Source organism: Dendrobates tinctorius, unplaced genomic scaffold (assembly GCF_039654945.1).
Source record: "Dendrobates tinctorius isolate UK_male_01 unplaced genomic scaffold, ASM3965494v1 ptg000250l, whole genome shotgun sequence".
Lineage (NCBI taxonomy): Eukaryota > Metazoa > Chordata > Amphibia > Anura > Dendrobatidae > Dendrobates > Dendrobates tinctorius.
In genome coordinates, this window is record NW_027361917.1 from 25385001 (window position 1) to 25412224 (window position 27224).

Genomic DNA, 27224 nt, shown 5'->3' on the forward strand with positions numbered 1-27224 from the left:
CCTATTTGCTTTGGTGGCAGCTGCCTGACACTGGCCACTCCAATTTAGCTTCTTATTGACTAAGATGCCTTAGTCTTTTTCCATGTCTGATTTCCCCAGCAGTTTCCCATTTAGTAAGTAATTGTAGCATCTGTTTCTCCTTCCCATGTGCATAACCTTACACTTATCTGTGTTAAACCTCATTTGCCATTTTTCAGCCCAATTCTCCAATTTACTCAAATCTGTCTGTAGTTGCTAACTGTCCTCCTTTGTGTTAACTACCTTACATAGTTTTGTATCATCTGCAAATACTGATATTTTACTGTGTAAGCCAGCCACTAGATCATTAATAAATATATTAAATAGTAGGGGGCCCAATACAGAACAATGTGGTACCCCACTAGTAACCCTGTCCCAATCTGAGTATGCCCCATTAATAACCACTCTTTGTTTTCTATCACTAAGCCAGCTACTTACCCATCTACACACATTTTCCCCTAGCCCAAGCTTTCTCATCTTACTTACCAATCTTTTATGTGGGACAGTGTCAAATGCTTTAGAGAAGTCGAGATAAATGACATCCAATGATTCTCCTTGGTCCATTTGAGAGCTTACATCCGCATAGAAGCTGATCAGGTTAGTTTGACAGGAGCGATCCTTCATAAATCCATGTTGATATGGAGTTAAACATTTATTAATATTGAGATATTCCATAATGGTATCCCTTAGAAGCCCTTCAAAAATTTTACCCACAACAGATGTTAAGCTTACCGGCCTCTAGTTTCGAGGTTCCCTTTTACACCCCTTTTTAAATATTGGTACCACATTTGCTTGCCGCCAATCAAAAGGAACAGACCCTGTTTCTATAGAGTCTTCAAATATAAGGAATAGAGGCCTGTCTATCACATTACTTAACTCCCTTAATACCCGAGGGTGAATGCCATCAGGGCCTGGTGATTTGTCAATTTTAATCTTACTAAGGCGGTTCTGCACTTCTTCCTGGGTTAGGCAGGTAATACTTAATGGGGAGTTTACATTATCACTCTGCATTTCCCCTGGCAAATCCTTTTCCTGTGTGAACACTGTTGAGAAAAAAGTATTTAAAACATTTGCTTTTCCCACATGGCTCTCTATGATTTCACCCTCATTGTTCTTTAAAGGGCCGACACTATCAATTTTAATCTTTTTACTGGTTATATAATTAAAGAATAGTTTGGGGTTTGTTTTACTTTCCTTAGCAATGAGTCTCTCAGTTTCCACTTTTGCTAAATGTATTTGTTTTTTACACATTTTATTTTTTTCTCTATAACTTTTTAATGCTTCTTCATTGCCGGCTTATTTTAGCTTCCTAAATGCCTTGTTCTTGATATTTATTGGTGTTCTCCTGTTCCTAGCCCTTTTAACCCCTTCCTGACATTTGCAGTATATATACAGGTCATGGAGATGGTCAAATGTTGTCACTATCTTCAAAAAAGAAAATAAGATTGAGCCAGGAAATTTCAGCCTTACTTCTATACTAGGAAAGGTATTGAACACATTATTAAACAGCATGTTTGTAAGTATTTGGATAAGAATACAGTAATTAACCAGAGCCACCATGGGTTTGTAGCAAACAAACAAATCATGCTAGACTATTCTAATTTCCTTCTATGATGGAATCACTGACTGAGTGAATATGGGAAATGTGGTAGATATTTCATATCTCTACTTCAACAAATCATTTGCTAAAGTATCTTCATACTATCCTTGAAAAAATGACCAAGTATGTGATTGGCAAGGTGGATTCATAACTGGATCAGTGATGGTACTCAGAGGAGTAATAAATGGTTGTACATCCAATTGGAGTGTTTCAAGTGGGGGTACCACAAGGCTCTTAGCCCAATGGTGTTGAACATTTTTTTTGAAAATCCAGCCAATTTATGAGAAGGGGTGGAGTGACCTAGATAAGGGAACTGAAGGTAAACAGATCAAGGGATAGCTAAAGCCCTCTTCACACATAGCGAGATCGCTAGCGATATCGCTAAAGCGTCACCGATTTTGTGACGTAACAGCGATATCGCTAGCGATCTCACTACATGTGACACTTAGCTCCGACCCGGCTCACCGCTGGATATCGCTGATCGTGCGAGATCTGCCTGGTCCATTTCTCGTCGTCTGCTTCCTGCTGGCGTCGATGAGCGACTCCATGGATGCGGGCGGAAGACGTCACCCTCGATGCGTGTGACAGGCAAGTGACGACTCCCTACCGCTGCTGCATCGCTAATGAGATCTGCCTGTTTGGCAGCTCACTAGCGCCCATTTAGCGATGCACCAGCGATCCTGACCAGGTCATATCGTTGTCGGGATCGCTGGTGCATCGCTAAATGTAACGGGACCTTTACACTAGAGAAGACAGAGAAAGGATTCAGTAGGATCTAGATAAGCTTGAACAATGGACTGTGACTAATAGAATGGTATTTAACAGAGAGAAACACAAAATTCTGCATCTGGGCGAAAAAAATAGAAAATTACATCTACAGAATGGGAGGAATAGAACTAAGCAACAGCACGCGTGAAAAAGACTTGGGTATACTAATATATCACATACTGAACATGAGTCAACAACAGTGTGAAGCAGAAGATGATAAGGTAAACAGTTCTAGGATGTATTAAGAAAAGTATAGAGTCTAGATCACGTGAAGTAATTATCCCCCTCTACTCGCCCATGCTTCAATAACCACTTATCCGAGCATGTTCGGGTGTTATCTGTGCATCTGGGAATACTGGTATATTATCTTTGAGTCTCTGCGGCTGCATGGTTTGCGGCTGTTAAAGGGAACCTGTCACCACTTTTTTTTTTTTTGGCTTACTAGGTAAAAAATATAATTTAATTGAATGTCAGCTATTTGTTCCACAACTAGTTCTGAAACCCCCTGACTCCCCATGTATCACCCAATATGCTTTGCCCACATGGCCACAAAATACTTGCGGGACATAAGAAACAACTGCGTAAACCGGTGCATGCGCACTACTGAATTTCGGCTTTGCCCTCAGTTGGGCAAAGCATATTGCGCACGCGCGAGGTCACATTTCAAAGCGCACACACAAAATATATACTGTGAGGTAGCGCTGTCATTCAGTTAGGGGAGCCTCGCTAGGCAGCGAACCAAACACATCTGGCGCTGTGTTTTCATAAACTCATAACAGTCCAGGCGGTTTATTCAGCAGCATAAACCCATAGAAGCAACATAAAGTTCATATACAGCATAGCGTCCATTATAGCTTCACTCTGGTTATCCTTATATCACACAGGTCAAGCAAATGTCCATTACACGGGCTCTTCAGCCTCAGTGTTATCTCACCCATGTCAGGGTCACTCATGGTTTCTTCACCATCATGCGGCAGACGTCCATTCCCTCCAGGGAATTACCAGGCACGTGCAGCCATTAACAGCATTCTCTTGCTGTCAGAAGGCAGCCCCCATCTCTCTCTCAGACAGGGCCTTCCACACTGGACCAACCAGGTCCCAGCATTCACTCCATGTGACTCACCCTGGCCACATTATATGGTTCATAGCCATGCCCACCGTGTCACATGACTCATCACAGGTCCTTCAAGCATTTACACACTTTACAACAGTGTTCTTTAAAAACACCCCCTGGGTGGGTTTGTAGGTAACTAGTCCCTGACACATTGAACCAGCACCTCAGCAGTATCACTGCTGATCAACACACATACCTAAGTCTCCATCTCAAGGCCACCCACCTTGAGATACACAACCGTCCTTCAGGATTCTGCCACTCATCCTCTCTCTTGGGACATCCACACAGCGCCCCCAAACGGACACAGTGGTTACTACACCACAGTACGCAATCTGCGATTTTTCACAGCGAAGAATGCGTACAGCAAGCCGAGGAGGGGTGGAGTGACGGAACAGAGGCAACTCTCATCACACCGGACCGAACAGATTAACATACAACGCGGAACAATTAAAAAAGGTCTTTATGGGTGATACACGCCTCACCATCTGCGCACTTGACCCCATCACTTCCCACCTGCTCCCCAACCTCAATAACATGATCATTCCAGCCCTAACACAGCTCTTCAACCTATCCCTAACTTCTGGTACCTTCCCCTCTGCCTTCAAACATGCCACCATAACACCCATCCTCAAAAAATCAAGCCTTGACCCAACTGCTATGCCCAGCTATCGCCCCATATCACTGCTCCCGTTTGCTTCTAAACTTCTTGAACAGCATGTCCATGCTCAACTTTCCTCCCACCTCTCATCTAACTCCCTCCTTGACATCCTGCAATCTGGTTTCCGCCCCCACCACCCCACTGAAACTGCCCTGACCAAAATTACCAATGACTTACAGCCAAAGCTAACAGACAGTTCTCCATCCTCCTCCTTCTTGACCTGTCTTCTGCCTTTGACACAGTTGACCACTGCCTACTGCTACAGATTCTTTCTTCCCTTGGCATCAAAGACCTTGCCCTGTCCTGGATTTCGTCATACCTTTCTGACCGCACATTCAGCGTTTCCCACTCCCACACTACGTCCTCATCCTGCCCCCTCTCTGTTGGTGTCCCCCAAGGCTCTGTCCTGGGGCCCCTACATTTTTCCATCTATACTCTTGGCCTAGGACAACTCAAAGTCCCATGGCTTCCAGTACCACCTGTATGCAGATGACACTCAGATCTACCTCTCTGCTGTCCAGAATGCCAGAGTGTCTATCAGCCATATCCTCCTTTTTCACCTCTCGCTTCCTAAAACTCAACGTAGACAAAACTGAACTCATTATCTTTCCTCCATCTCGCGTATCTTCCTTACCCGATCTATCTGACATGGTAAACGGCATCACGCTCTCTGCAGCGCGTGAAATCCGCTGCCTCGGAGTAACTGTCGACTCTGCCCTGTCCTTCAAACCACACGTCCAATCTCTTGCCACCTCCTGTCGCCTCCAACTCAAAAATATTTCCAGAATCCGTCCCTTCCTCAGTCCTCAAGCTACTAAACTCTTGTACATGCCATCATCATCTCCCGGCTTGAATACTGCAACACACTTTCCTCTGTGGCCTCCCTGCTAACTCTCTTGCACCACTCCAGTCTGTCCTCAATTCTGCCTGACTAATCCACCTCTATCCTCGCTACTCCCCTGTCTCCCCCCTCTGCAAATCCTTCCATTGGCTCCCAATTCCCCAACGAATCCAGTTCAAACTACTAACACTGACCTACAAAGCCATCCACAACCTTTCCCCTCCCTATATCTCTGAACTAATCTCCCAATATCTTCAATCCTCCCAAGACCTCCTACTCTCCTCCACACTTATTCGTTCCTCACACAACCGCCTCCAAGATTTCTCCCGAATATCCTCTGGAATGCCATGCCTCAACACGTCCGATTTCCACCACCTTCGGATCCTTCAAACGGAACCTGAAAACCCATCTTTTCAGAAACGCTTACAGCCTGCAATTACCATTCTGCCGCCTCATCACCACCAGAGCTGCTGCATCCCCGACCTTCTGTCTCTTCCCCACTATCCCGTAGAATGTAAATCCACAAGGACAGGGTGCTCTCCCCTCTGTTCCAGTTTGTCATTGTAAATTTGTTTACAATATCTATAACTTTTTGTGTAACCTCCCTTCTCATGTACAGCACCATGGAATTAATAGCGCTATATAAATAAATAATAATAAATACACGGGGAGTCAGGGGGTTTCAGAACTAGTTGTGGAACGCATAGCTGACACTCAAATGATATTTTTACCTAGTAGGCCAAAAAAGTAGTGACAGGTTCCCTTTAAACAGGCAATCCTCACATGTGTTAAGGCTGCCTAACAGCCGGAAATCATGCAGCCGCAGAGACTCTAACCCAATATACCAGCATTCCCAGATGCTCAGATAAGACGTTATTCTAGCGCGTTCTCTAATCACTACTGGGCACCACATTTTAAAATGACATTGAAAAACTGGAGTAGGTACAGAGAAAAGCTACAAGGATTGTAAGTGGATTTCAAAGTATGTCCTATAAGGAATGGCTAAAGGGAACCTGTCAGCTGTTTTGGCCACTATAAGATGCAGCCACTGCGTTTCAGCGCTCATCGTCAGCATTTTATAATGCTGTAGATAAACCCCCGGTCTGACCTGCAAGATAAGAAAAGTAAGGCGGTCCGGTCCGATGGGTGTCGCAGGTCCGGCGCGTCCCATCTTCTTATGATCGTCGCCCTCCTGCTTCTTCATTGCTCCCCGGCATCGCGCTCCTGCGCTGGCATACTTATCTGCCCTGTTGAGAGCAGAGCAAAGTACTGCAGTGCTCAGACGCTGGGCCTCTGACCTTTCCTGGCGCCTGCGCACTGCAGTACTTTGCTCTTCAGTACTGTCTACAAAAATCAAACAGGCCTCCCTAGGTTGCTAATTGGTCAGATGCTCAGAAAGGGTGAGGGCGGAGCTCAATCTAGCGGCAACATGCTGGTGATCAAGTACAAAGACAAGAGGGATGTCCGTTTCTTGGTCACCATGCATGGTGATGGTAGCACCCCCTCCGCTGTACAGAGTAACTCTACACTGGTCCCCAAACCAGACTGTGTACTGGGCTACGGCAAGAACTTGGGGGAGTTTTCAAAACATTAGACCAATTCCAATACAGGGTCTTTAGTGGTGGGTTTCCTCTGTTTAGGCACACCAGGGGCTCTCCAAAAGCGACATGACGTCTGTGGACCATTCTATCAAAGTCTGAGTCCCTAACATCACTACTTCCATTCTGAGTCCTGCCCTGTCCCCAAACAGTAGTTTTCCCTCACATATGGGTTATCTGTGTACTCAGGAAAAATTGATTGACAACCTTTGGGCTCCATTTTCTCCAGTTACCCTTGTGAAAATAAAAAATGGAGCTAAAATAACATTTTGGTGTAAAAAAAAAAGCCATAAAATAAAAAAATCACTTTTTTCCTTCTTTTCTCTGGTCAACATTATACATTTCTGTTTCTGTGAAGCCCATAAGGTTTCAAGGTTCTTGGCACACAACTTCATAAAATTTCTTTATGGGGCTAGTTTCCAAAATGGGGTCAATTGGAGGGTGGGGGTTCCACTGTTTAAGCACATCAGGGGCTCTCCAAACGCTACATAGCGTCTGCCCAGACAATTTTGCATTTAAAAAGTCAAACAGTGCTCCTTCCTTTCTGAGCTTTGCCATGTACCCAGTTAGTGGTTTTCCTCCATATATGGGGTATCTGCGTACTCGGGAGAAATTGCAAAACAAACTTTGAAGTCCATTTTATCCCATTATCTCGTTAAAAAAAAAAGGTGTAAAGTAAAAGAATAAAAAAAAATTCTTTGACAAAAGTTAAACGTTAATTTGTTCCTTCCACATTGATTGTTTCTGTGAAGCAGGGTACAATTTTTAGAATGGTGTAACTTTTGGTTATTTTCTATCCTATAGACCCCCTCAAAGTCACTTCAAATATGATGTGGTCCTTATAATGGTTTTTTAAATTTTGTTGTAAAAATGAGAAATCACTGGTCAACTTCTAACCCTTCTAACTTCCTAACAAAAAAAAAGTTTAAAACAAATTGTGCAGATGTAACGTAGGCATGTGGGAAATGTGATTAACTTTTGTGTGACATAATTTTTATGCTCTTAAATCAGAGTTAAGTTTGAAAATTTCAACATTTTCACCAAATTTCACATTTTTTTTTTCAAAAACGAAAGATGGTCATATATAAAAAAATGTTACCACTATCATAAAGTACAATATTGTGAAAAAACAGTATCAAACAGTGGGATCTGTTTGAAGCGTTCCAGAGTCGTAACCTCATAAAGTGACAGTGGTCAGAATTGTAAAATTTGGGATGGTCATGAAGATGAAAACAGCCTCAGGGTGAAGGGGTTAAAAGTCTTGTCTACTATTGGGCTGTACATAATTTGTACTGATGAGGGGCAAAACACTGAAATTCCCCAACATTCATTGTCTATTGGACTACTGGGTAAAAACCAAGCGTTTTACTGAAGATAGGCGATACCTTGCAATTTTGGGAGTAACCATATAACACAGAAACAACAAACACTGAATATATTGGTTAAAAAGAAAACATAAACTTCCAAGACAGAAGCCTCATAAATTAAAAGATAAAGCATTTGGAATGACGAGTACCTGTCACATAGAAATAGTACAAGTAAGAAATCTACCAAACAACTATGCTGTGAGGTGTTCTGGAGTTGGGTTTTATGGATTGATCGAGTGTTTCACAACTAGAAGCAGTATGCTTTCTGATCTGAGACAAATATTCTACATCATTCCAGCTGGTGGTGATGCCAAATCACTTGCCCGATCATCCCAGATCCCAGACATCAGCGTCATTGAATGTGATTAGACTTAATTGGGATCATGAAAGGAGGAAAGTGCCCTGAAACCCCTGAGAATGTTTATAGGAAGTATGGGGAAAATGCTTTAAATAGTCAAAATCAAATCTCCAGAAAAGAAAGGAAGCCAGGGCTGTGGAGTCGGTAAGCCAAACCTCTGACTCCTCAGTTTCCATGACACAGACTCCAGCTCCACCAAAATGGGCGCCAAATTTCCGACTCCTCAATTTCCATGACTCCGACTCCACCGAAATGGGCTCCGACTCCACGACTCCGACATCACCAGTATTTCTTCTTAATAGTAGCCCCCGACGTGAGTTAATGCATGCCTCGCTCCATAGCGATGTTATTGCACCAGACCTACAATTAAGTAGAGGCGCCATGGATAACTGGCTTCCATGGAGAGGATGAAGCCATTCTACCGATGCCACATCCAACTTGATGAAGGCAGTTTAAGTAAAGGCACAACTGGCTTGTAAATAAGAGTGGCAAATTTTCACACTGTACATAATTGACAGCACAGTATTACACCGCAGTACACGATAGCAGAATATACATATCCTCTTTGACTCATAATGAATAAATGCTTACATACTACTTACTACGCCTGGTCCACTCCCGTCTTATCCGCTATCTCTCTAATAACTCTCTTCTCGACCCTCTCCAATCCGGTTTCCGCTCTTTACACTCCACTGAAACTGCCCTCACTAAAGTCTCTTATGATCTACTAACAGCTAAATCAAATGGTCATTACTCCATGCTAATTCTCTTGGATCTCTCTGCAGCATTCAACACTGTGGATCATCAGCTCCTCCTCACTATTCTCGGTTCGATTGGCCTCAAGGGCACAGTTCTTTCCTGGTTCTCCTCCTATCTCTCTGACTACTCCTTTACTGTATCTTTTGCCGGTTTCTCCTCCTCTCACCTTCCCCTTACTGTTGGTGTTCCTCAAGGATCGGTTCTAGGCCCTCTCCTCTTCTCCTTGTACACTGCCCCTATTGGTCATACAATCAGTAGATTTGGTTTCCAGGACCATCTCTATGCTGATGACACCCAATTATACGTTTCTTCTCCTGACATCATGCCAGCCTTTCTAGAAAACACCGGCGATTGTCTAAACACTGTGTCTAACATCATGTCCTCACTATATCTGAAACTGAACCTGTCAAAGACTGAGCTCCTTGTGTTTCCTCCCGCTACTAATGTACCTATACCCGACATTGCCATTTCTGTGTGTGATTCCACTATTACTCCCCAGTAACATGCCCGCTGTCTCGGGGTCATACTTGATTCCGAGCTTTCCTTTGCCCCCCACATTCGATCACTGGCTCGCTCTTGTCATCTGCACCTCAAAACATTTCTAGAATTCGACCTTTTCTTACTTTTGACTCTGCAAAAACTTACTGTTTCTCTTATTCATTCTCGTCTCGACTATTGTAACTCTCTTCTAATCGGTCTCCCTCTTACCAGACTCTCCCCTCTCCAATCTGTCTTGAATGCTGCAGCCAGGATCATATTCCTCACCAATCGTTACACCGATGCCTCTACCTTGTGCCAGTCATTACACTGGCTACCCATCCACTCCAGAATTCAGTATAAACTTATTACCCTCACCCACAAAGCCCTCCATGGCTCAGCACCACCCTACATCTCCCTTGTTTCAGTATACCACCCTACCCGCGCCCTCCGTTCTGCTGATGACCTGAGGTTAGCATCCTGTAATCAGAACCTCCCACTCCCGTCTCCAAGACTTTACACGTGCTGCGCCAATTCTTTGGAATGCACTTCCCAGATCAATACGATTAGTCCCCAATCCCCACAATTTTAAGCGTGCCCTGAAAACGCATTTATTCAGACTGGCCTATCGCCTCAACACATTAACCTAATCTATCCCTGTGTGGCACAGCCAAAAGTTTTACCATAACCAGGTTCCCTGCATCATGTTCCCACATGCTTTATGCATCCATTAGCCCTCTGTGTCCGTACTGTTACTCACTTAACATTATGGCTGGTCCATACAATCAGGGCAACTGTTACCACCCACCTTTCGTGTCTACTTCTTTCCTCATAGACTGTAAGCTTGCGAGCAGAACCCTCATTCCTCTTGGTATTTGTTATAATCTATGTGATTATTGTTATGCTGTAATGTCTATTGTCTGTATAAGTCCCCTCTGAAATGTAAAGTGCTGTGGAATATGTCGGCGCTATAGAAATAAAATTTATTATTATTATTACTTAGATTCTGAGAATTCTTAAATACTTTATGAATAAGTTTTGCTTCCTCACATGCTGTTGACATTCTGTTTTCAGATCCCAATTTTGTGCGAACATTTCTCACAACCTATAGATCTTTCTGCAAACCACAGGAACTTCTGAGCCTTCTTATAGAAAGGTAAGAGCTTTGTAATAAGAGACCGGGGCTCTATATACCGTACACTGTATTTCAGTTATTCTGATCATTTTTGTTATCTAGTTTTGGCATTATATTGCTATAGATAAATCAATTTATAGATGGATTAGAAATCATGTAGTTCTCTGGTTTATACACTGCTCAAAAAAGTTAAGGGGACACTCAAATAACACATCCTTGATCTGAATGAATTGAATACTTTGTTCTGTACAAAGTTGAATGTACTGACAACAAAATCACACACACATAATCAATGGAAATCAAATTTATTAACCAATGGAGGCCTGGATTTGGAGTCACACACAAAATTAAAGTGGAATGTAATGTCCTTAAAACAAACCAAAATGAGGCTCAGTAGCGTGTGTGGCCTCCACGTGCCTGTATGACCTCCCTACAACGCCTGGGCATGGTACTGATGAGGTGGCAGATGTTCTCCTGAGGGATCTCCTTCCAAACCTGGACTAAAGCATCCGCCAACTCCTGGACAGTCTGTGGTGCAACGTGACGTTGGTGGATGGAGCGAGACATGATGTCCCAGATGTGCTCCATCAGATTCAGGTCTTGTGAATGGGCGGGCCAGTCCATAGCTTCAATGCCTTCATCTTGCAGGAACTGCTGACACACTCCAGCCACATGAGGTCTGGCATTGTCCTGCATTAGGAGGAACCCAGGGCCAACCGCACCAGCATATGGTCTAATAAGGGGTCTGAGGATCTCATCTCGGTACCTAATGGCAGTCAGGCTACCTCTGGCGAGCACATGTAGGGCTCTGCGACCCTCCAAAGAAATGCCACCCCACACCATTACTGACCCACTGCCAAAACCGGTCATGTTGAAGGATGTTGCAGGCAGCAGATCGCTCTCCACGGCGTCTCCAGATTCTGTCACTTCTGCCACATGTGCTCAGTGTGAACCTGCTTTCATCTGTGAAGAGCACAGGGCGCCAGTGGCGAATTTGCCAATCCTGGTGTTCTGTGGCAAATGACAAGCGTTTTGCACGGTGTTGGGCTGTGAGCACAACCCCTATCTGTGGACGTCGGGCACTCAGACTATCCTCACGGAGTTGGTTTCTAACCGTTTGTGCAGACACATGCACATTTGTGGCCTGCTGGAGGTCATTTTGCAGGGCTCTGGCAGAGCTCCTTCTGTTCCTCCTTGCACAAAGGCGGGGGTAGCGGTCCTGCTGCTGGGTTGTTGCCCTCTCCACATCTCCTGGTGGACTGGCCTGTCTCCTGATAGCACCTCTGGACACTACGCTGATAGACAGACAGACACGGCAAACCTTCTTGCCACAGCTCGCATTGATGTGCCATCCTGGATGAGCTACACTATTAAGGCACTTGTGTGGGTTGTAGAGTTTGTCTCATGCTACCACAAGCGTGAAAGCGTGACCACAACATCAGCCAGAAAGTATTGATACTGAGAAATGGTCTGTGGTCCCCACCTTCAGAACCACTCCTTTTATTGAGGGTGTCTTGATAATTGCTAATAATTTCCATCTGTTGTCTATTCCATTTGCACAACAGCATGTGAAATTGTCAATCAGTGTTGCTTCCTAAGTGGACAGTTTGATTTCACAGAAGTTTGATTTACTTGGAGTTATACTCTGTTTTAAGTGTTCCCTTTATTTTTTTTTTGAGCTGTGTACTGTGTGTGTATATATGTGTATGTGTGTGTGTGTGTATATATATATATATATATATACATATGTGTGTGTGTGTATATATATATATATATATATATATATATAATATTATTTAGTTGTACCGGTCATTGTAATTTTACAAATTGTCTAACACTAGGTTTGAGATTCCAGAGCCTGAACCAAGTGAAGCAGACAAAATTGCCATGGAAAATGGAGACCAACCACTCAGTGCAGAGCTAAAGAGGTTTAGAAAAGAATATGTGCAACCTGTACAGTTGCGGTAAGTTTTTAGTTTTTTTTCCTTTTCTTTCGCATGGCACTTGGGAAAAATTTAGAAGCCATTTCCTTGACTCGACTTTAATGGGATTGTCTCATGTAGTCAATTCTTGACCATATGCCTAATGGATGATATTAAGGGGATGCAGATTTTGTGGCGCTTCTCTATGAATGACGAGAGAGCCCTTCCGTAGCATCTCCTTCTCTGATAGACATGAGTTGTCATGTAGCGCATCTTTAAACAGGTTCTTCGAGAATATGATGATAAAAGGTCACCGTCACAGATTTCAAACTGCAACCCATCCTAGTTTTGCTTCAGGGCATGTTGTTCCCTGAAGAAACGTTGCTCCTGTCAGAGGAGCAACATCATGAACGAACATATGTCATCTGCTCATTCAGCCACGGCTGAAGGCAGGGCTCTGACAGGAGTAAATAAACTTAACTTCACCTCGGCTGACTGAGCACAAGTGGGTTTACAATTGCGCATGGAGACAGATGAAGAAAAAACCTCATTGTGCTCAGTCTGCCCAGGAAAAAAAAATTTCTCCCTGTTGCAGCTCTGCTCCTTAGGCAGATAAGGAACAATTGTTCACAATGTTGTCCTTCTGACAGTTCAGACACGTCTCTAGCAGCGTTTTTTCAAGCTACCATCTGACTAGGATGGGTTGCAGCTGGAAATATGTGATGGCAGACATTTGTCACATTCTTGAAGAACCACTTTGACAATTAGGGGTTTTCCAGAAATTTGATATTAATCGTTTGTTCTTAGGATAGGTTACCGATATCAGACCGGTGGGGTCTCGCACTTGGCACCCCCACAAGTCTGCTTTAATCAGGATAACCGGAAGTAAACTGTGTAACCCAGTCGCCTCTTTTTGGAACTGCAGCTCAGCTCCCGTTCCATTGAATTGGAGTTGGGCAGCAGTATCAGGTATTGACAATTGACCTCTACACAGTACATAGCAGTGGTGTTATGGCTCTGTACACAGTCTAATTCTGACATCTGTGGGAGCTATGTTTCAGGTACACAAGTCATTGGCTTTATCGATTCTGTTAGTAATGCAGATCATAGTATTTAGCATTATTCAATCAAATGTAAGCATGAATTCACATGATGGATACGGTAATCACTAAAATGAATGAGCACAATAATTCCTAATGAGCCACGGCCAGCTCTTCTCATCTGTGTAATGAATCCGATCCTTCACTTTCAGAGTTCTGAATGTTTGCCGGCATTGGGTGGAGCATCATTTCTATGACTTTGAGCGAGATGCAGACCTGTTGGTGCGACTGGAGGAGTTTATTGGGACAGTCAGAGGTATGATGCCATGATTCCTACGTATTACTTGTATAACAGAAGTGATTCTCACAGGTTAGTGGTGATTTTTATTTTGCAGTTTTATTTGACGTTTTATATCTGCAGGAAAAGCCATGAAAAAATGGGTTGAATCTATCACAAAGATCATTCAACGGAAAAAGCAAGCGCAAGCCAATGGGCCTAGCCACAATATAACATTTGAGAGCTTGCCGCCTTCTGTAGAGTGGCACATAAGTCGGCCCGGACAGATAGAAAACTTTGAACTGCTTACATTACATCCCATCGAGATAGCTCGGCAACTGACCTTGCTGGAATCTGATTTATACAGGTACAAATTACAGTTTTCATGTTGACCCAGATCGATTCATTATAAGAAACTCTTAGCTGTGAGCTTGTTCCGCAGCTTAATAATGGCAACATACGGTAATTTCATTCACTGACAACCGTTGTAGATCATGAATATGTTGCAGAACGACTTGCCTGGTCTATTAAAGCACCACATCTACAAGTTCTGATTTTCCTGCCATTTACTTGGTTTGTGTGAACAGATCTCACCTTGCGGATTGCCTAATTCCTACTTTTATTCTGAGTAGACTTTTTTTATATGCTGTCACTTGACCAGGCTTTAAAGTGAAAAGAGCCATCAATGTTCTTTATTTTGACTGCATTTCCCTTTAATCAGGGGCCATATAGGACAGAGGTTTTCTCCAGTGTCCTTGCTTCTCATTATGGCCCGTCTATATATACTTGAAGGCATGGTTGTAACAATCACTATACGGCTCAGGACACCATTAGTAATGTAAGCTTTGTTCATTGGAAAGATTAACACACACACACCCTACAGTCTTCCTTAAGAACATGTGCGGTAAAGACATCTATTCTATATGTAGGAAATCCAAAAATATCTTGCTTTCCAAAGACTTATTCCTACTGGCCATGACAATGAATCTATATTTTTCTCTTTGTAGGGCGGTTCAGTCTTCTGAGCTTGTCGGAAGCGTATGGACTAAAGAAGATAAAGAAATTAATTCCCCCAACCTCTTAAAAATGATTAGACACACAACCAACCTCACCCTATGGTTTGAAAAGTAAGTTTTCTTTAACTTTCATCTGATTCTTTTTATCCATCCAGATCAGATTCTTTGTATCTGATATGTTGCTACCAAGATGAGGAGGTTTCTTACGTAGAGTCACTTTTACAGTTGAAAGCAGATCTACTTTTTTTTGCTCAACACAACAGATCAGGCTTCAGAAATTCTCGGCTTATGGTTTCAGTCAACCAAAAATCCTATGGCAGCCATTACAGGAGAAATGTAGTATCTCATGGTAGCCACTCAGACCATACAAGACATAGTCACATGTATCAAGATGGAATCTAATTGATTCCGCTCTAAAATCTGAGGCCAATCAACATTACTGCCACGTGAATGGGGTTTCATCACACCAGCACTCATGCAACAGAAAACATTGGATGGATTTTTGGTGGCAGTAGAGTATCTGCTGCGCTCTTCTTCGTGAAAATCCAAATCGCCGCCATTGCTAATGGCGTTCTGTATTAGCATGTTTCAAATTAGGCTCTTCCAGGGGATTCCCATCTGTAATCAGGGCTGTGGAGTCAGAATCGTGGAGTCTGAGCCCATTTTGGTCAAGTCACACATGGAAATTGAGGAGTCTGACTCGGAGGTTTGGCTTACCGACTCCACAGCCCTAGCAGGGCTGTGGAGTTAGTCGGTGTCATGGAAGAGTCTGAGGTTTGGCTTACTGACTCCACAGTCCTGTCTGTAATGTCCATTGTAGAATTGACCACTCGCAGCCTCTACACAATGAACTGCAGCACCTTCAGTCAACTGATCGGTGGAGGTGCTGAGAGTCGGACCCCCAGGGATCTTTTATTTATGGCCTAGGTGCTTGATAATAGGCCATCAATATCAAAGTCTCAAACTATTTTAACACCTTTACACATTGAGAAAGCCGAACAAAGATTTTAGATGGGTAAAAGGCATTACTTATGTTTAGACAAAAAATGGGGTTTATGTAGAGATCACCCAAACTTTGGTCCCCCTTCAGTAGTCTGCCTTCTCTGATTTGTAGACCCTGTGACATTATTGTTGCACCATGATCTCACACCAGGCTTACTAATCAGGAGTGACGGAAAGTAGGAGGCTGTGCACAGCGGTCCCATCTGGCAGCCACAGACTACTGACGTGGCCGCTAGCCTCGGCTTGTGGGAGTCTATTCGCTCATCTCTGGCTTTGTGTTTTGCTCTCTTTAGGTTTTATTGGGAACAATGACACAAATTGTAGGTGACCTTTCTAACAATAAATATATTTCCCGCATTATAGCTCAATGTTTACCGTCTCTTACTGTTTTGGAGAATGACATGACCACTCCTGACTTCACTCTCCATTGTGTGTCGTGCTGTGTGCTTCCTTTATGTCTGTGGGCCTTAAACGTTGTTGTGTAATGTACCATAATGGAGCTTTGCCAATACTTCGCCAGCATTATGCTCCTGCTCTCGTCACCGTACATTGTGGTTAAGAGGAACTTGGAAATGACCTCCTTATGGAGAACTGTTTACTTCTTGTTAATACCTGGAAACTAAATCTGGCACCTTTTATATGGACCGGTTTCCTGCAGACCTCACATCCTCTTGTGTGATTGTTGTAGTATTTGTATATGGACACATTTAGATTTTGATTGTTTTTATGATATTGACACTTTTCTGCTACCTTTTTTAATGTTCTCTTTAGTCTCCCATGCCCAAAGTTTCCAATCAACAGCAATCTAACAATATCAACCATTTATGGCCCCTTTACACAAGCCCGTAAACAGGACATGAGCCTTTGTAGGAATGCTCATTTCCAAATATCGGCTGCTGTAAACCCCTCACAAGCCAGCACAACCCTAACAATGGGCAGTTCACACTTTTTGGTCCCTGAAGAGAAAATGTATGCCCAGTCCCACTCCCCAGCAATGTTTATCGTTCCAAGGGGTCCTACACCAGCCTCATAGCTAAAAGATGTCAACTTGCTGATACACAACCTCTTTGAGCTGCATTATAAATGACAAAAACAATTTTTCTCAGAAGGGTTGCCCACTTTGAACATTGGCTATAAAGGTCTTTGACCTTCAATGGTTAAAAAAGTGTCCTTTCTGTAGCTCATAATGTTCAGCTATGCTGGAGTCCCCACCGATGAGCTGTGACCTTTGGGGAATCCTGCTAGTAAGAGTTTAATTTCCTTGCAGTGCCTCCGCAGGGGAAATAAGGTATTACATAGTGCCCATCAATATCAATAAATGTGTTTATGCTTCCGTTAAAAAGTATTGAAAATATTCACTTGTAATTGGGAGGGTCTGAGCTAGCCAAGTTCAGCACACCATCTCCGGCAGTTCAATAGATAGTTATCAGCTCTTATGTAAGCACATCATCCTCACCCAGAAATTCAACAATGAGGTTACTGATTATAAATTAGCTGGATGTTGAACATAATAATAGGCAAAATCTGCAATAAGCAATTACGTCTTTCCTTAATTTTTTTTTTATCATTCTGGATACAGACCTTTTAAAGAAGATCTGTCACCAGGTCAAAAGTGGCCAGTCTTTGTTCTTATTGTATTCCCACTGCTTTCTTAAAGGGAATCTGTCACCCTTTTTTGGACTATGAGCTGCTGGCATCGACATCAGAGGCTTATCTACAGCATTCTGTAATGCTGTACATAGGCCCCCGATGTAACCTGAAAGCTAAGAAAAAAGAGTTGGATTATACTCACCGGGGGGAGGTCCGGTCTTGGTCCGATGGGTGTTGCGGTCAGGCGCCTCCCATCTTCACATGATGCTGTCCTCTTCTTCCCTTCCTGTCGTGGTTCCGGCGCAGTCGCACTGATCTGCCCTGTTGAGGGCAGAGCAGAATACTGCAGTGCACTGGCTCCAGGAGAGGTCCGGCGCTTGCGCACTGCAGTATTTTGCTCCGCTCTCAACAGGGCAGAGCAGTGCGCCGGAGCCATGACAGGAAGGCAAGAGGAGGACGGCATCGTATGAAGATGGGAGGCGCCGGACCGCAACATACATCGGACCAAGACTGGACCTCCCCCGGTGAGTATAATCTAACTCTTTTTTTTCTGATCTTTCAGGTTACATCGGGGGCTTATCTACAGCATTACAGAGTGCTGTAGATAAGCCTCTGATGTCGATGCCGGCAGCTCATAGTCCAAAAAAAGGGTGACAGATTCCATTTAAGTATTTATTTTTTTTAAATCCACCATATGGTTCCAGGGATATGGGCCATTTTATTTAGTATTAATGTTTTGTTTTTTTTTATTTGTTTTTACCAAGGAGGTGTAGCTCACAGGATTCTCTGGGGGGTGTCTTTTGGCTGCGCTGCATAATCAATCTGTGTGTTACGCCACCTTGTGAAGACCATAAAAAGTAAATATAAAGGCTGATATCTCTGGATCCATCTGGCAGCTTAAAAGAAAAAAAAAGTGGAATACTCAATGGAGCTGCAGGAGGAAAATAAGAATGAGCGACTTTTGAACCTGGTGTTAGGTCCTCGAATGCCTGGTTTTATAGGCTGAGTTTATGTTGAAGATTAATCATTTTCAGAGATTTATTCCTGTTTTTTTCTCTTGTATTTCATGCCAAGTAATATTTACCATCCTCTATCATTCTAAGGATAAATATGGCCATTTTTTGTGGCTTTTTTTTTGCCTTGATGCCCTTGTTCTTAGTTTGTCCTATAGTATTGTTTTCCTACAGATGAGCATGTTGTTTTTCCAGGGCATAATTACTTATTGATTAACGATTCCTGAAAAGGTAAAGCATGAACTTTTACAGGTCTTGGGAAGAATATAACGTTGGAGAAAAGTAGTGTGATACGCATACGTGGTGCCTACATCAGCAGCCTACAGCAATGGCTTTATTGAGGGTGGTTATTATTCCATCATAAACGCACTTTCTCTTTCGCCTCATTGGGGGACACAGAGACCATGGGGGTGTATGCTGCTGCCACTAGGAGGCTGACACTATGCACAAAAAAAGGTTAGCTCCTCCTCCGCAGTGTACACCCCACCGACTGGCAGGAAATTCCTCAGTTTAGCTTAGTGTCAGTAGGAGGTGGACACGGGTCTTTGATTAGACCCATATCTACCTCGATGTGCGTCGTTCCTTTTCAGGTTTCCGGAGGGATACAGTGTGAGAAGTCACAACTGTACTCCCACAAAGAGGCTATGAGTACGGCGTGTACTGCCACCCCGTATCCTCATAGCTCTCCGTGCGGACTACAAGCTCGGCACAGGTGCGTGCCAGCAACGGATGGTCCTTGCCCCCCGCCTCCCACCCACTCGCCCACCAGAGCCTGTCGGTCGGATGAGGCGCGGACACGGGAAAGATTACAGACAGCGTTGGATAAAGAAGGTACCTTTATGGAGCATGGAGCGGCGCCAGGGCAGTGCCACAGGTTCTATACGCTGCCCGCGCCTCCCGACGGTCGCCGCATTTCATCTAAGCCCTGGGCCTTGTCCCCCCCCCCCCCCCCGCCACCGGTATTCCTCGGGGGCTTCATCTTAGAGCCCGGTTCAGGCGGCGTCTTCTTTGCGGGTGGCCGCGGCAGCATTGTGGGACTTCCGCTCCGCCCCATGCTGAGTGGCGGCCGCCGTCTCAAATTTAGTCCCCGGCTTCATTTTGGGACTTCGCGCCCGTCGCGGCCACGCCCCCACGTTCACTCACATAGGCCGGCTGCGCTCCCGCCCGTTCCTAGACCCTCCCACCGCCTCTCTTGGCCTGTGGCTGGGTAGAGGGGGGCCGTTTCCCTTTGTTCAGGCGGCTAGCTCCGCCTTTCTTGTCTATCCAGGACCGCTTTTTTTTCCCTTCACCTCAGGCTGCCGCCATCTTTGCATCCTGTCAGCCGGAGACGAAAAACGAACGTCAGTTACCCCCTGCTGGGGCCCTGCAATTTTCATGAGCCTGGTACATTGCTTTGGGGACACCGGACCGTGAGTAGTTCTGCAACTGCAGACTGACACCCTCCTCTGCCTTTCTGTCCCCCAACCTTCCGGCATTTCTTCAGGGTCCTTCTTTTCTTCATTCATTATGCCTAACTCTAAGGCTGAGCGTGGAGATCTTAGAGCTGGATTCGGACCAGGACGTGGACATGAAGGTTACGGTACAGAACCTCATTGCTGCGATTAATCACACCTTCGAAATCTCAGACTCCCCTGCGGAATCCTCAGAACAGGAGGTTTCGTTCAGACGGGCAGAAATACCTTCCAGGGTCTTCGCCTCCCACTCTGAGTTTGGCAAGATCCTTACCAGGGAAAGAGAAAATCCGACCAGGCGCTTTCAAAGAGGGAAGCGCCTCGGCATGCTGTACCCGTTTGCCAAAGAGCTCACCGACAACTGGTCTGCTTCCCTTTCGGTAGACGCACCCGTGTCCAGACTGTCTAACAACACGGTCCTCCCGATTTTCAGGTGTGGCGTCACTAAAGGATTCTAATGATAGAATTATAGAATCTTTAGTAAAGTCAACATTCGAAGCGGCTGCAGCAGTGCTAAGCCCAGCCTTCGCTTCATCTTGGGTAGCCACTTGGGCAGAGGATCTCCGTAAGGGCATCCTAGATAAGGCCCAACCGGAGCAGTTGGCCGATCTGGCCAACCAGATTTCCCATGCAGGGGATTATCTGCTTTCTGCTTCCTTGGATGCCGTGTCGTGCGCTGTTCAGGCGTCAAGCAACGTAGTGGCAATCCGACGTACAATTTGGCTTCAGGCTTGGCAGGCGGACTTGTCTTCTAAAAAGTCTCTTACCAATCTGCCTTTTCAGGGAGCGCGTCTCTTTGGATCCCAGCTGGACCAGATTATTAAGGACGCCACTGGAGGCACGAGTTCCCTCCTCCCTCAGTCCAAGCCTCACACGCCGTTTCGGCCCTTTCGAGCTTTTTGCTGTTTCAATACGACAGAGAACTTCTCTAACCAACAAAGACCGCAAGCACGCCAGGATAGAAAGAAGGGCAGACCCTCCAGGTCTAGATCTGGACGGTCCACATCAGCATGACTATCAACGAACTCCCGAGGGTCCCTCCCAACTGGGAGGTCGACTCCTTTTCTCCAAGGACGTCTGGCTAGCCTCAGTAGAGGACGCTTGGGTCAGGGAAGTTGTATCTTCAGGATACAAGATAGAGTTCGTTTCTCATCCCCGGGATCGTTTCTTCGAGTCCCGTCCTCCAAAAGACCCTGCCTTAGTTCCGGGGTTCTTTGCGTCCATCGTCTCTCTCCTCAGTTCCGGAGTGATTGTGCCCGTTCCCGAATCAGAACGTTTCACAGGGTTTTATTCAAACCTGTTTGTGGTGCGGAAAAAAGGCGGTACAGTTCGCCCCATCTTGGACCTCAAGTTACTCAACAAGAGAGTCCGACTGCGTCATTTCCGAATGGAGTCTCTTCGGTCGGTAATCGCTTCCATGGAGACACAGGAGTTCATGTGTTCAATAGACATTCAAGATGCCTATCTACATGTTCCCATATTCTCCGGCCATCAGAAATTCCTGCGTTTCGCGATTCGCCAGGAACATTACCAGTTTGTTGCTCTGCCGTTCGGTCTCGCAACCGCACCCAGAGTATTTACAAAGATCATGGCGGCATTGATGGCCTTGTTGAGAATCAGAGGTCTCGTTCTTTTTCCGTACCTCGACGACATACTGATCAAAGCTCCATCCTTTCATCAAGCTTGCCAAAGTCTTACCATCGTCCTCGACACCCTGTCCAATTTCGGGTGGCTCATCAAAAAAAAGAAGTCCAACCGTGTTCCGACACAACGTCTTGTGTTTCTGGGTCTATTGTTCGACACTCGTTGATCGAGGGTTTTTCTACCACAAGAAAAGATTTGTTCCCTGCAGCGGGATGTACGATCGCTGCAGATCATGCGACTTCCATCTCTCCGGACAACAATGAAAGTCCTGGGAAAGATGGTGGCGGCGACAGAGGCAGTTCCCTTTGCTCAATTTCACTCCAGACCTCTCCAACATGCCATCCTGTCTCGGTGGAACAGGTCTGTTCTTTCCCTGGACCCTCCATTTCGTCTTTCATACCGAGTCAAGCAGTCCCTCATTTGGTGGATGACGTCTGCTCTCGTCTCCCTTGGACGGTCATTCCTCCCCATTCACTGGCAGATTGTGACAACGGATGCCAGCCTCCTCGGCTGGGGAGCAGTGTTCCGCAATCACACTGTTCAGGGTCGATGGTCGACTCAGGAGTCAGCCCTGCCGATCAACGTCCTCGAGATACGAGCGATTTATCTGTCGTTCACTGGGAGACACTTCTCAGGGGCCTGCCTTTCCGGATTCAGACAGACAATGCCACAGCGGTGGCATATGTCAACCGCCAGGGGGGGACACAGAGTGTCTCAGCCCTGGCAGAAGTGTCCAAGATTCTTCATTGGGCAGAGATTTCAGTCCCGGCAATATCCGCGGTGCACATTCCCGGCGTGGACAACTGGGCCGCCGATTTTCTCAGTCGCGAGGGTCTCGCGGCGGGAGAGTGGTCCCTGCATCCGGAGGTATTTCTCCAGCTTTGCCGTCGTTGGGGAACCCCGGACGTAGATCTGCTAGCTTCTCGCCTCAACAGGAAAGTCCCAGTTTGTATCCAGGGCTCGAGATCCTCTCTCAGTGGGCGCCGACGCTCTGGCCAGTCCTTGGTTGCAGTTCGAGCTCCCCTACCTGTTCCCTTCCCTGCCTCTTCTTCCCAGGCTGTTGAAGAAAATCAAGGCGGAAGGAATTCCAGTCATCCTCATCGCCCCGTATTGGCCCAGAAGGTCTTGGTTCGCGGACATCGTCAACCTTCTCGCGGACGCCCCCTGGAAGCTTCCAGACAGAGCAGATCTGCTGTCTCAAGGTCCGATTTGCCACCCCAATTCTCGGCCGCTCAATTTAACGGCGTGGCTGTTGAGACCGAGGTTTTGAAACGATCAGGATTTTCCGATCGAGTTATTTATACCATGATCCGAGCCAGGAAGCCATCGTCTTCCAAAATTTATTACCGTACTTGGAAAGCCTATTTCACTTGGTGTGAGACCAATGACATTCCGCCCATGTGTTTTTCGCTCCCTTCTGTCCTGGCGTTCCTTCAAGCGGGGCTGGATGCGAGTCTTGCCCTCAGCTCTTTAAAGGGTCAAGTGTCGGCACTGTCCATTTTATTTCAGAAGACGTTGGCATCCCGTCCTCAGGTTAAAACCTTCCTTCAAGGTGTGGCTCACACGGCTCCTCCGTACCGAGCGCCCGTAGATCCATGGGATCTTAATCTGGTTCTCGAGGTTCTGCAAGGTCCTCCCTTTGAACCTCTCAGGGATGTTTCCCTTTATCTCATTTCGTGGAAGTAGCCTTTCTGGTAGCCATCACCTCCATCCGGTAGTTCTGCGGCCTCCGCCCTCTTTCCTTCCTAAGGTGGTGTCCACTTTCCACCTCAATGAGGATATTGTTCTCCCGTCCTTTTGTCCGAGTCCAACTCATCCTCGGGAGCGATCTTTGAACAAGCTGGACTTGGTCAGGGCGATGATGGTCTACCTAACTAGGACGACTTCTTTGCGGAAGACAGATTCTCTCGTCATCATTCCAGATGGGGCGCGGAAAGGTCACACGGCCTCCAAAGCTACCATTGCTCGCTGGATCAGATCGGCAATTTTGGAGGCCTACCGGGTCAAACATCGAGTGGCGCCTCCGGCAATTAGAGCGCACTCTACCCGGGCAGTGGGTGCCTCCTGGACGGTACGTCACAGAGCTTCCGCGCTGCAGCTTTGCAAAGCTGCAACCTGGTCATCGGTTCACACGTTTGTGAAATTCTACAAGGTCCACACCTACGCTTCGGCGGACGCCAGCCTAGGTAGAAGGATCCTGCAGGCTGCGGTAATGAGTCCGCTGGCCTGATGGAAGTTTGTTTTTCCCACCCCAGGGACTGCTTTGGGACGTCCCATGGTCTCTGTGTCCCCCAATGAGGCGAAAGAGAAAACAGGATTTTTGGGTTGCTTACCGTAAAATCTGTTTCTCGGAGCCTTCATTGGGGGACACAGCACCCTCCCATGTTCTACAACTCCTGTTCTTATGATTGTTGGTTGTTTACAGTTGAGTTGTTTGAAAACAGAACAATCTGTTCTGTTACTTCTCCTACTGCTTTCTCACTAACTTAGGAATGTCCTGCCAGTCGGTGGGGTGTACACTGCGGAGGAGGAGCTAACCTTTTTTTGTGCATAGTGCCAGCCTCCTAGTGGCAGCAGCATACACCCCCATGGTCTCTGTGTCCCCCAATGAAGGCTCCGAGAAACAGATTTTACGATAAGCAACCCAAAAATCCTGTTTTTCATAAGTCACTGGAGCAATTTAGTGACCAATATTTCCAAACCATCTATAATCGCTGCCCTATATATCATGATAAACCTATACAACAGGTTTCTATAAAATTCATCAGCTATATATGCACTTTGTATAGCTGTTTTTTTTTTTGTTTGTTTTTGTTTTTTTTTATTTTTTCAGTTCATAAATCAATAGTATGCATGAAAATAAGAAACTTTGTGATATCTTATCAGATGAATCTGCTTCCGTCTCCTTCTGGATTGATCTTTCAATATCCTTTCATGGGTAAAAGCTGCAAAATCTGTATTCAGGGAAGACAGATGGTCACATTAGTGAGATGAGGCGGCAGTTGGTGCCTATAAGATTCTATACATAGGGGAGAAGCTAGTGTCAGACCTTTTTATGCTGCAAGTTATCCTGCAGTGTTAAATACACTTTAAAGCTCTTGTTTTAAAAAAAAAAAAAAGTAAAAACGTTAGCGTAACTGTGTTGTTTTAGGAGATCTTGCAGCAAAATGTCTCTGCCTCTCGCTTCTCTGCCACCTTTCTTTCTCCATAGAATCTTCTAAGCACCATGTGTCATTGCCTATCTCCGTTATGTGAAAGTCTATCTTTTAAATACAGATTTTCAAGCAGCCTTACAATAATAATGCAGATATAAAAGCTAAACCTTTATTTAAGCCTTGGTTAACCCCTTACCTACAATTGATGTAATATTCCGTCCATGTGACCTTGGACCTAATTACCATGGACGGAATATTACGTCATCGCGATCAGCGGCGCCCACGTGGTGAGCGCCGCTGATCGCGGCCGAGTGTCAGCTAATTATCATAGCTGACACCCGGCACAATGTGTCAGGGGCGGTCATAGACCGCCCCCGACACGTTAACCCCTTGCACACCGCGATCAAACGCGATCGCGGTGTACCGGGGGTTAAAGGGAAGCATCGGCAGGGAGGGGGCTCCCTCCGTGCTTCCCTGAGCCCCCCACGGCAGCGCAATGTGCAGCGCTGCTGCGGGGGGCTCCTTTCCTCCAGGCCCCCGAATCCAAGATGGCGACGGGGGCCTGAGGAAGCTGGCTTCCTCAGTGCCTGCAAAGCGCAGGCATGAGGAAGTCTGCAGCAGTGCCTGTGACAGATCGCTGATCTGTCACAGTGATCTGTGATGTGACAGATCAGCGATCTGTCACAGGACAGTGATGTCCCACCTGGGACAAGGTAATAAAGTAAAAAAAAAAAAAAAGTGTTAAAAATAATTTAAAAAAAATCGCTAAATAAATTAGTAAAAAAAAAAAAAAATCCCCAATAAATCCATTTTTTCAAAATAAAAAAAAACAAAAACAATAAAAGTACACATATTTGGTATCGCCGCGTCCGTAATGACCTGCCCTATAAAACTGTCCCATTAGTTAACCCCTTTAGCAAACCCCTTAAAAAATAAAAAACAAAGCAAAAAATAATGATTTATTATCATACCACCGAACAAAAAGTGCAATAACGCGCGATCAAAAAGACGCATATAAATATCCATGGTACCGCTGAAAACGTCATCTTGTCCCGCAAAAAACGAGCCGCCATACAGCATCATCAGCAAAAAAATAAAGTTATAGCTCGCAGAATAATGAGAAGCAAAAATAATAATTTTTTTATATAAAATTGTTTTCATTGCAAAAAACCGACAAAACATAAAAAAACGACCTAAATGAGGTATCGCTGTAACCGTACTGACCCGAAGAATAAAACCGCTTTATCAATTTTACCACACGCGGAACTGTGTAAACGCACCCCCCCCAAAAGAAATTCATGAAACGCTGGTTTTTGTTCATTCTGCGTCCCAAAAATCAAAATAAAAAGCGATCAAAAAATGTCACGTGCCCGAAAATGGTACCAATAAAAACGTCAACTCGTCCCGCAAAAAATAAGACCTCACATGACTCGGTGGGTCAAAATACGGAAAAATTATAGCTCTCAGTATGTGGTGATGCAAAAACTATTTTTACAATAAAAAGCGTCTTTTAGCGTGCGACAGCCACCAAACATAAAAACCGCCATAAATCGTAAATCAAACCCCCCGTTATCACCCCCTTAGTTAGGGCAAAATAATAAAACTAAAAGAAAATGTATTTATTTCCATTTTCCCGCTAGGGTTAGGGCTAGGGTTAGGGCTAGGGCTAGGGTTAGGGCTAGGGTTAGGGCTAGGGTTAGGGCTGAGATTAGGGTTAGGGGTGTGTTGAGGTTAGGGTTGGAGTTATAATTGGGGGGTTTCCACTGTTTGGGCACATCAGGTGCTCTCCAAAGGCAACATGGCGTCTGATCTCAATTCCAGCCAATTCTGCGTTGAAAAAGTCAAATGGTGCTCCTTCCAAGCTCTGCCATGCGCCCAAACAGTGTTTTACCCCCACATGTAGGGTATCAGCCTACTCAGGACAAATTACAAAACAACTTTTGGTGTCCAATTTCTCCTGTTACCCTTAGGAAAATAAAAAATTGGGGGCAAAAATATAATTTTGCGGAAAAAAAATGTTTTTTTTATTTTCACGCCCAGGCGTTATAAACTTCTGTGAAGCACTTGAGGGTTCAAAGTGCTCTCCACACATCTAGATAAGCTCCGTGGGGGGTCTAGTTTCCAAAATGGGGTCACTTTTGGGGAGTTTCAATAGTTTAGGTACATCAGGGGCTCTCCAAACGCACATGACACCCACAGACCAATCCATCAAAGTCTGCATTCCAAAACGTCACTACTTCCCTTCCGAGCCCCGACGTGTGCCCATACAGTAGTTTTCTCCCACATATGAGGTATCAGCATACTCGGGACAAATTGGACAACAACTTTTGGGGTCCAATTTCTCCTGTTACCCTTGGGAAAATAAAAAAATTGGGGACTAATTGATCATGTTTGTGGAAAAAATACGATTTTTTTATTTTC

At 45.1% G+C, this 27224-nt stretch overlaps 1 protein-coding gene across 1 annotated transcript in view; it reads left to right on the top strand.

Moving 5' to 3' along the window:
* SOS1 (SOS Ras/Rac guanine nucleotide exchange factor 1) overlaps positions 1-27224 on the top strand; it is a 176346-nt gene that overhangs the window by 139071 nt on the left and 10051 nt on the right. The window contains exons 11-15 of the mRNA XM_073557542.1: positions 10633-10714; positions 12535-12657; positions 13868-13971; positions 14077-14299; positions 14940-15059. Of these exons, the coding sequence (XP_073413643.1) occupies positions 10633-10714; positions 12535-12657; positions 13868-13971; positions 14077-14299; positions 14940-15059 (652 nt within the window). The remainder of the gene's footprint in view (positions 1-10632; positions 10715-12534; positions 12658-13867; positions 13972-14076; positions 14300-14939; positions 15060-27224) is intronic.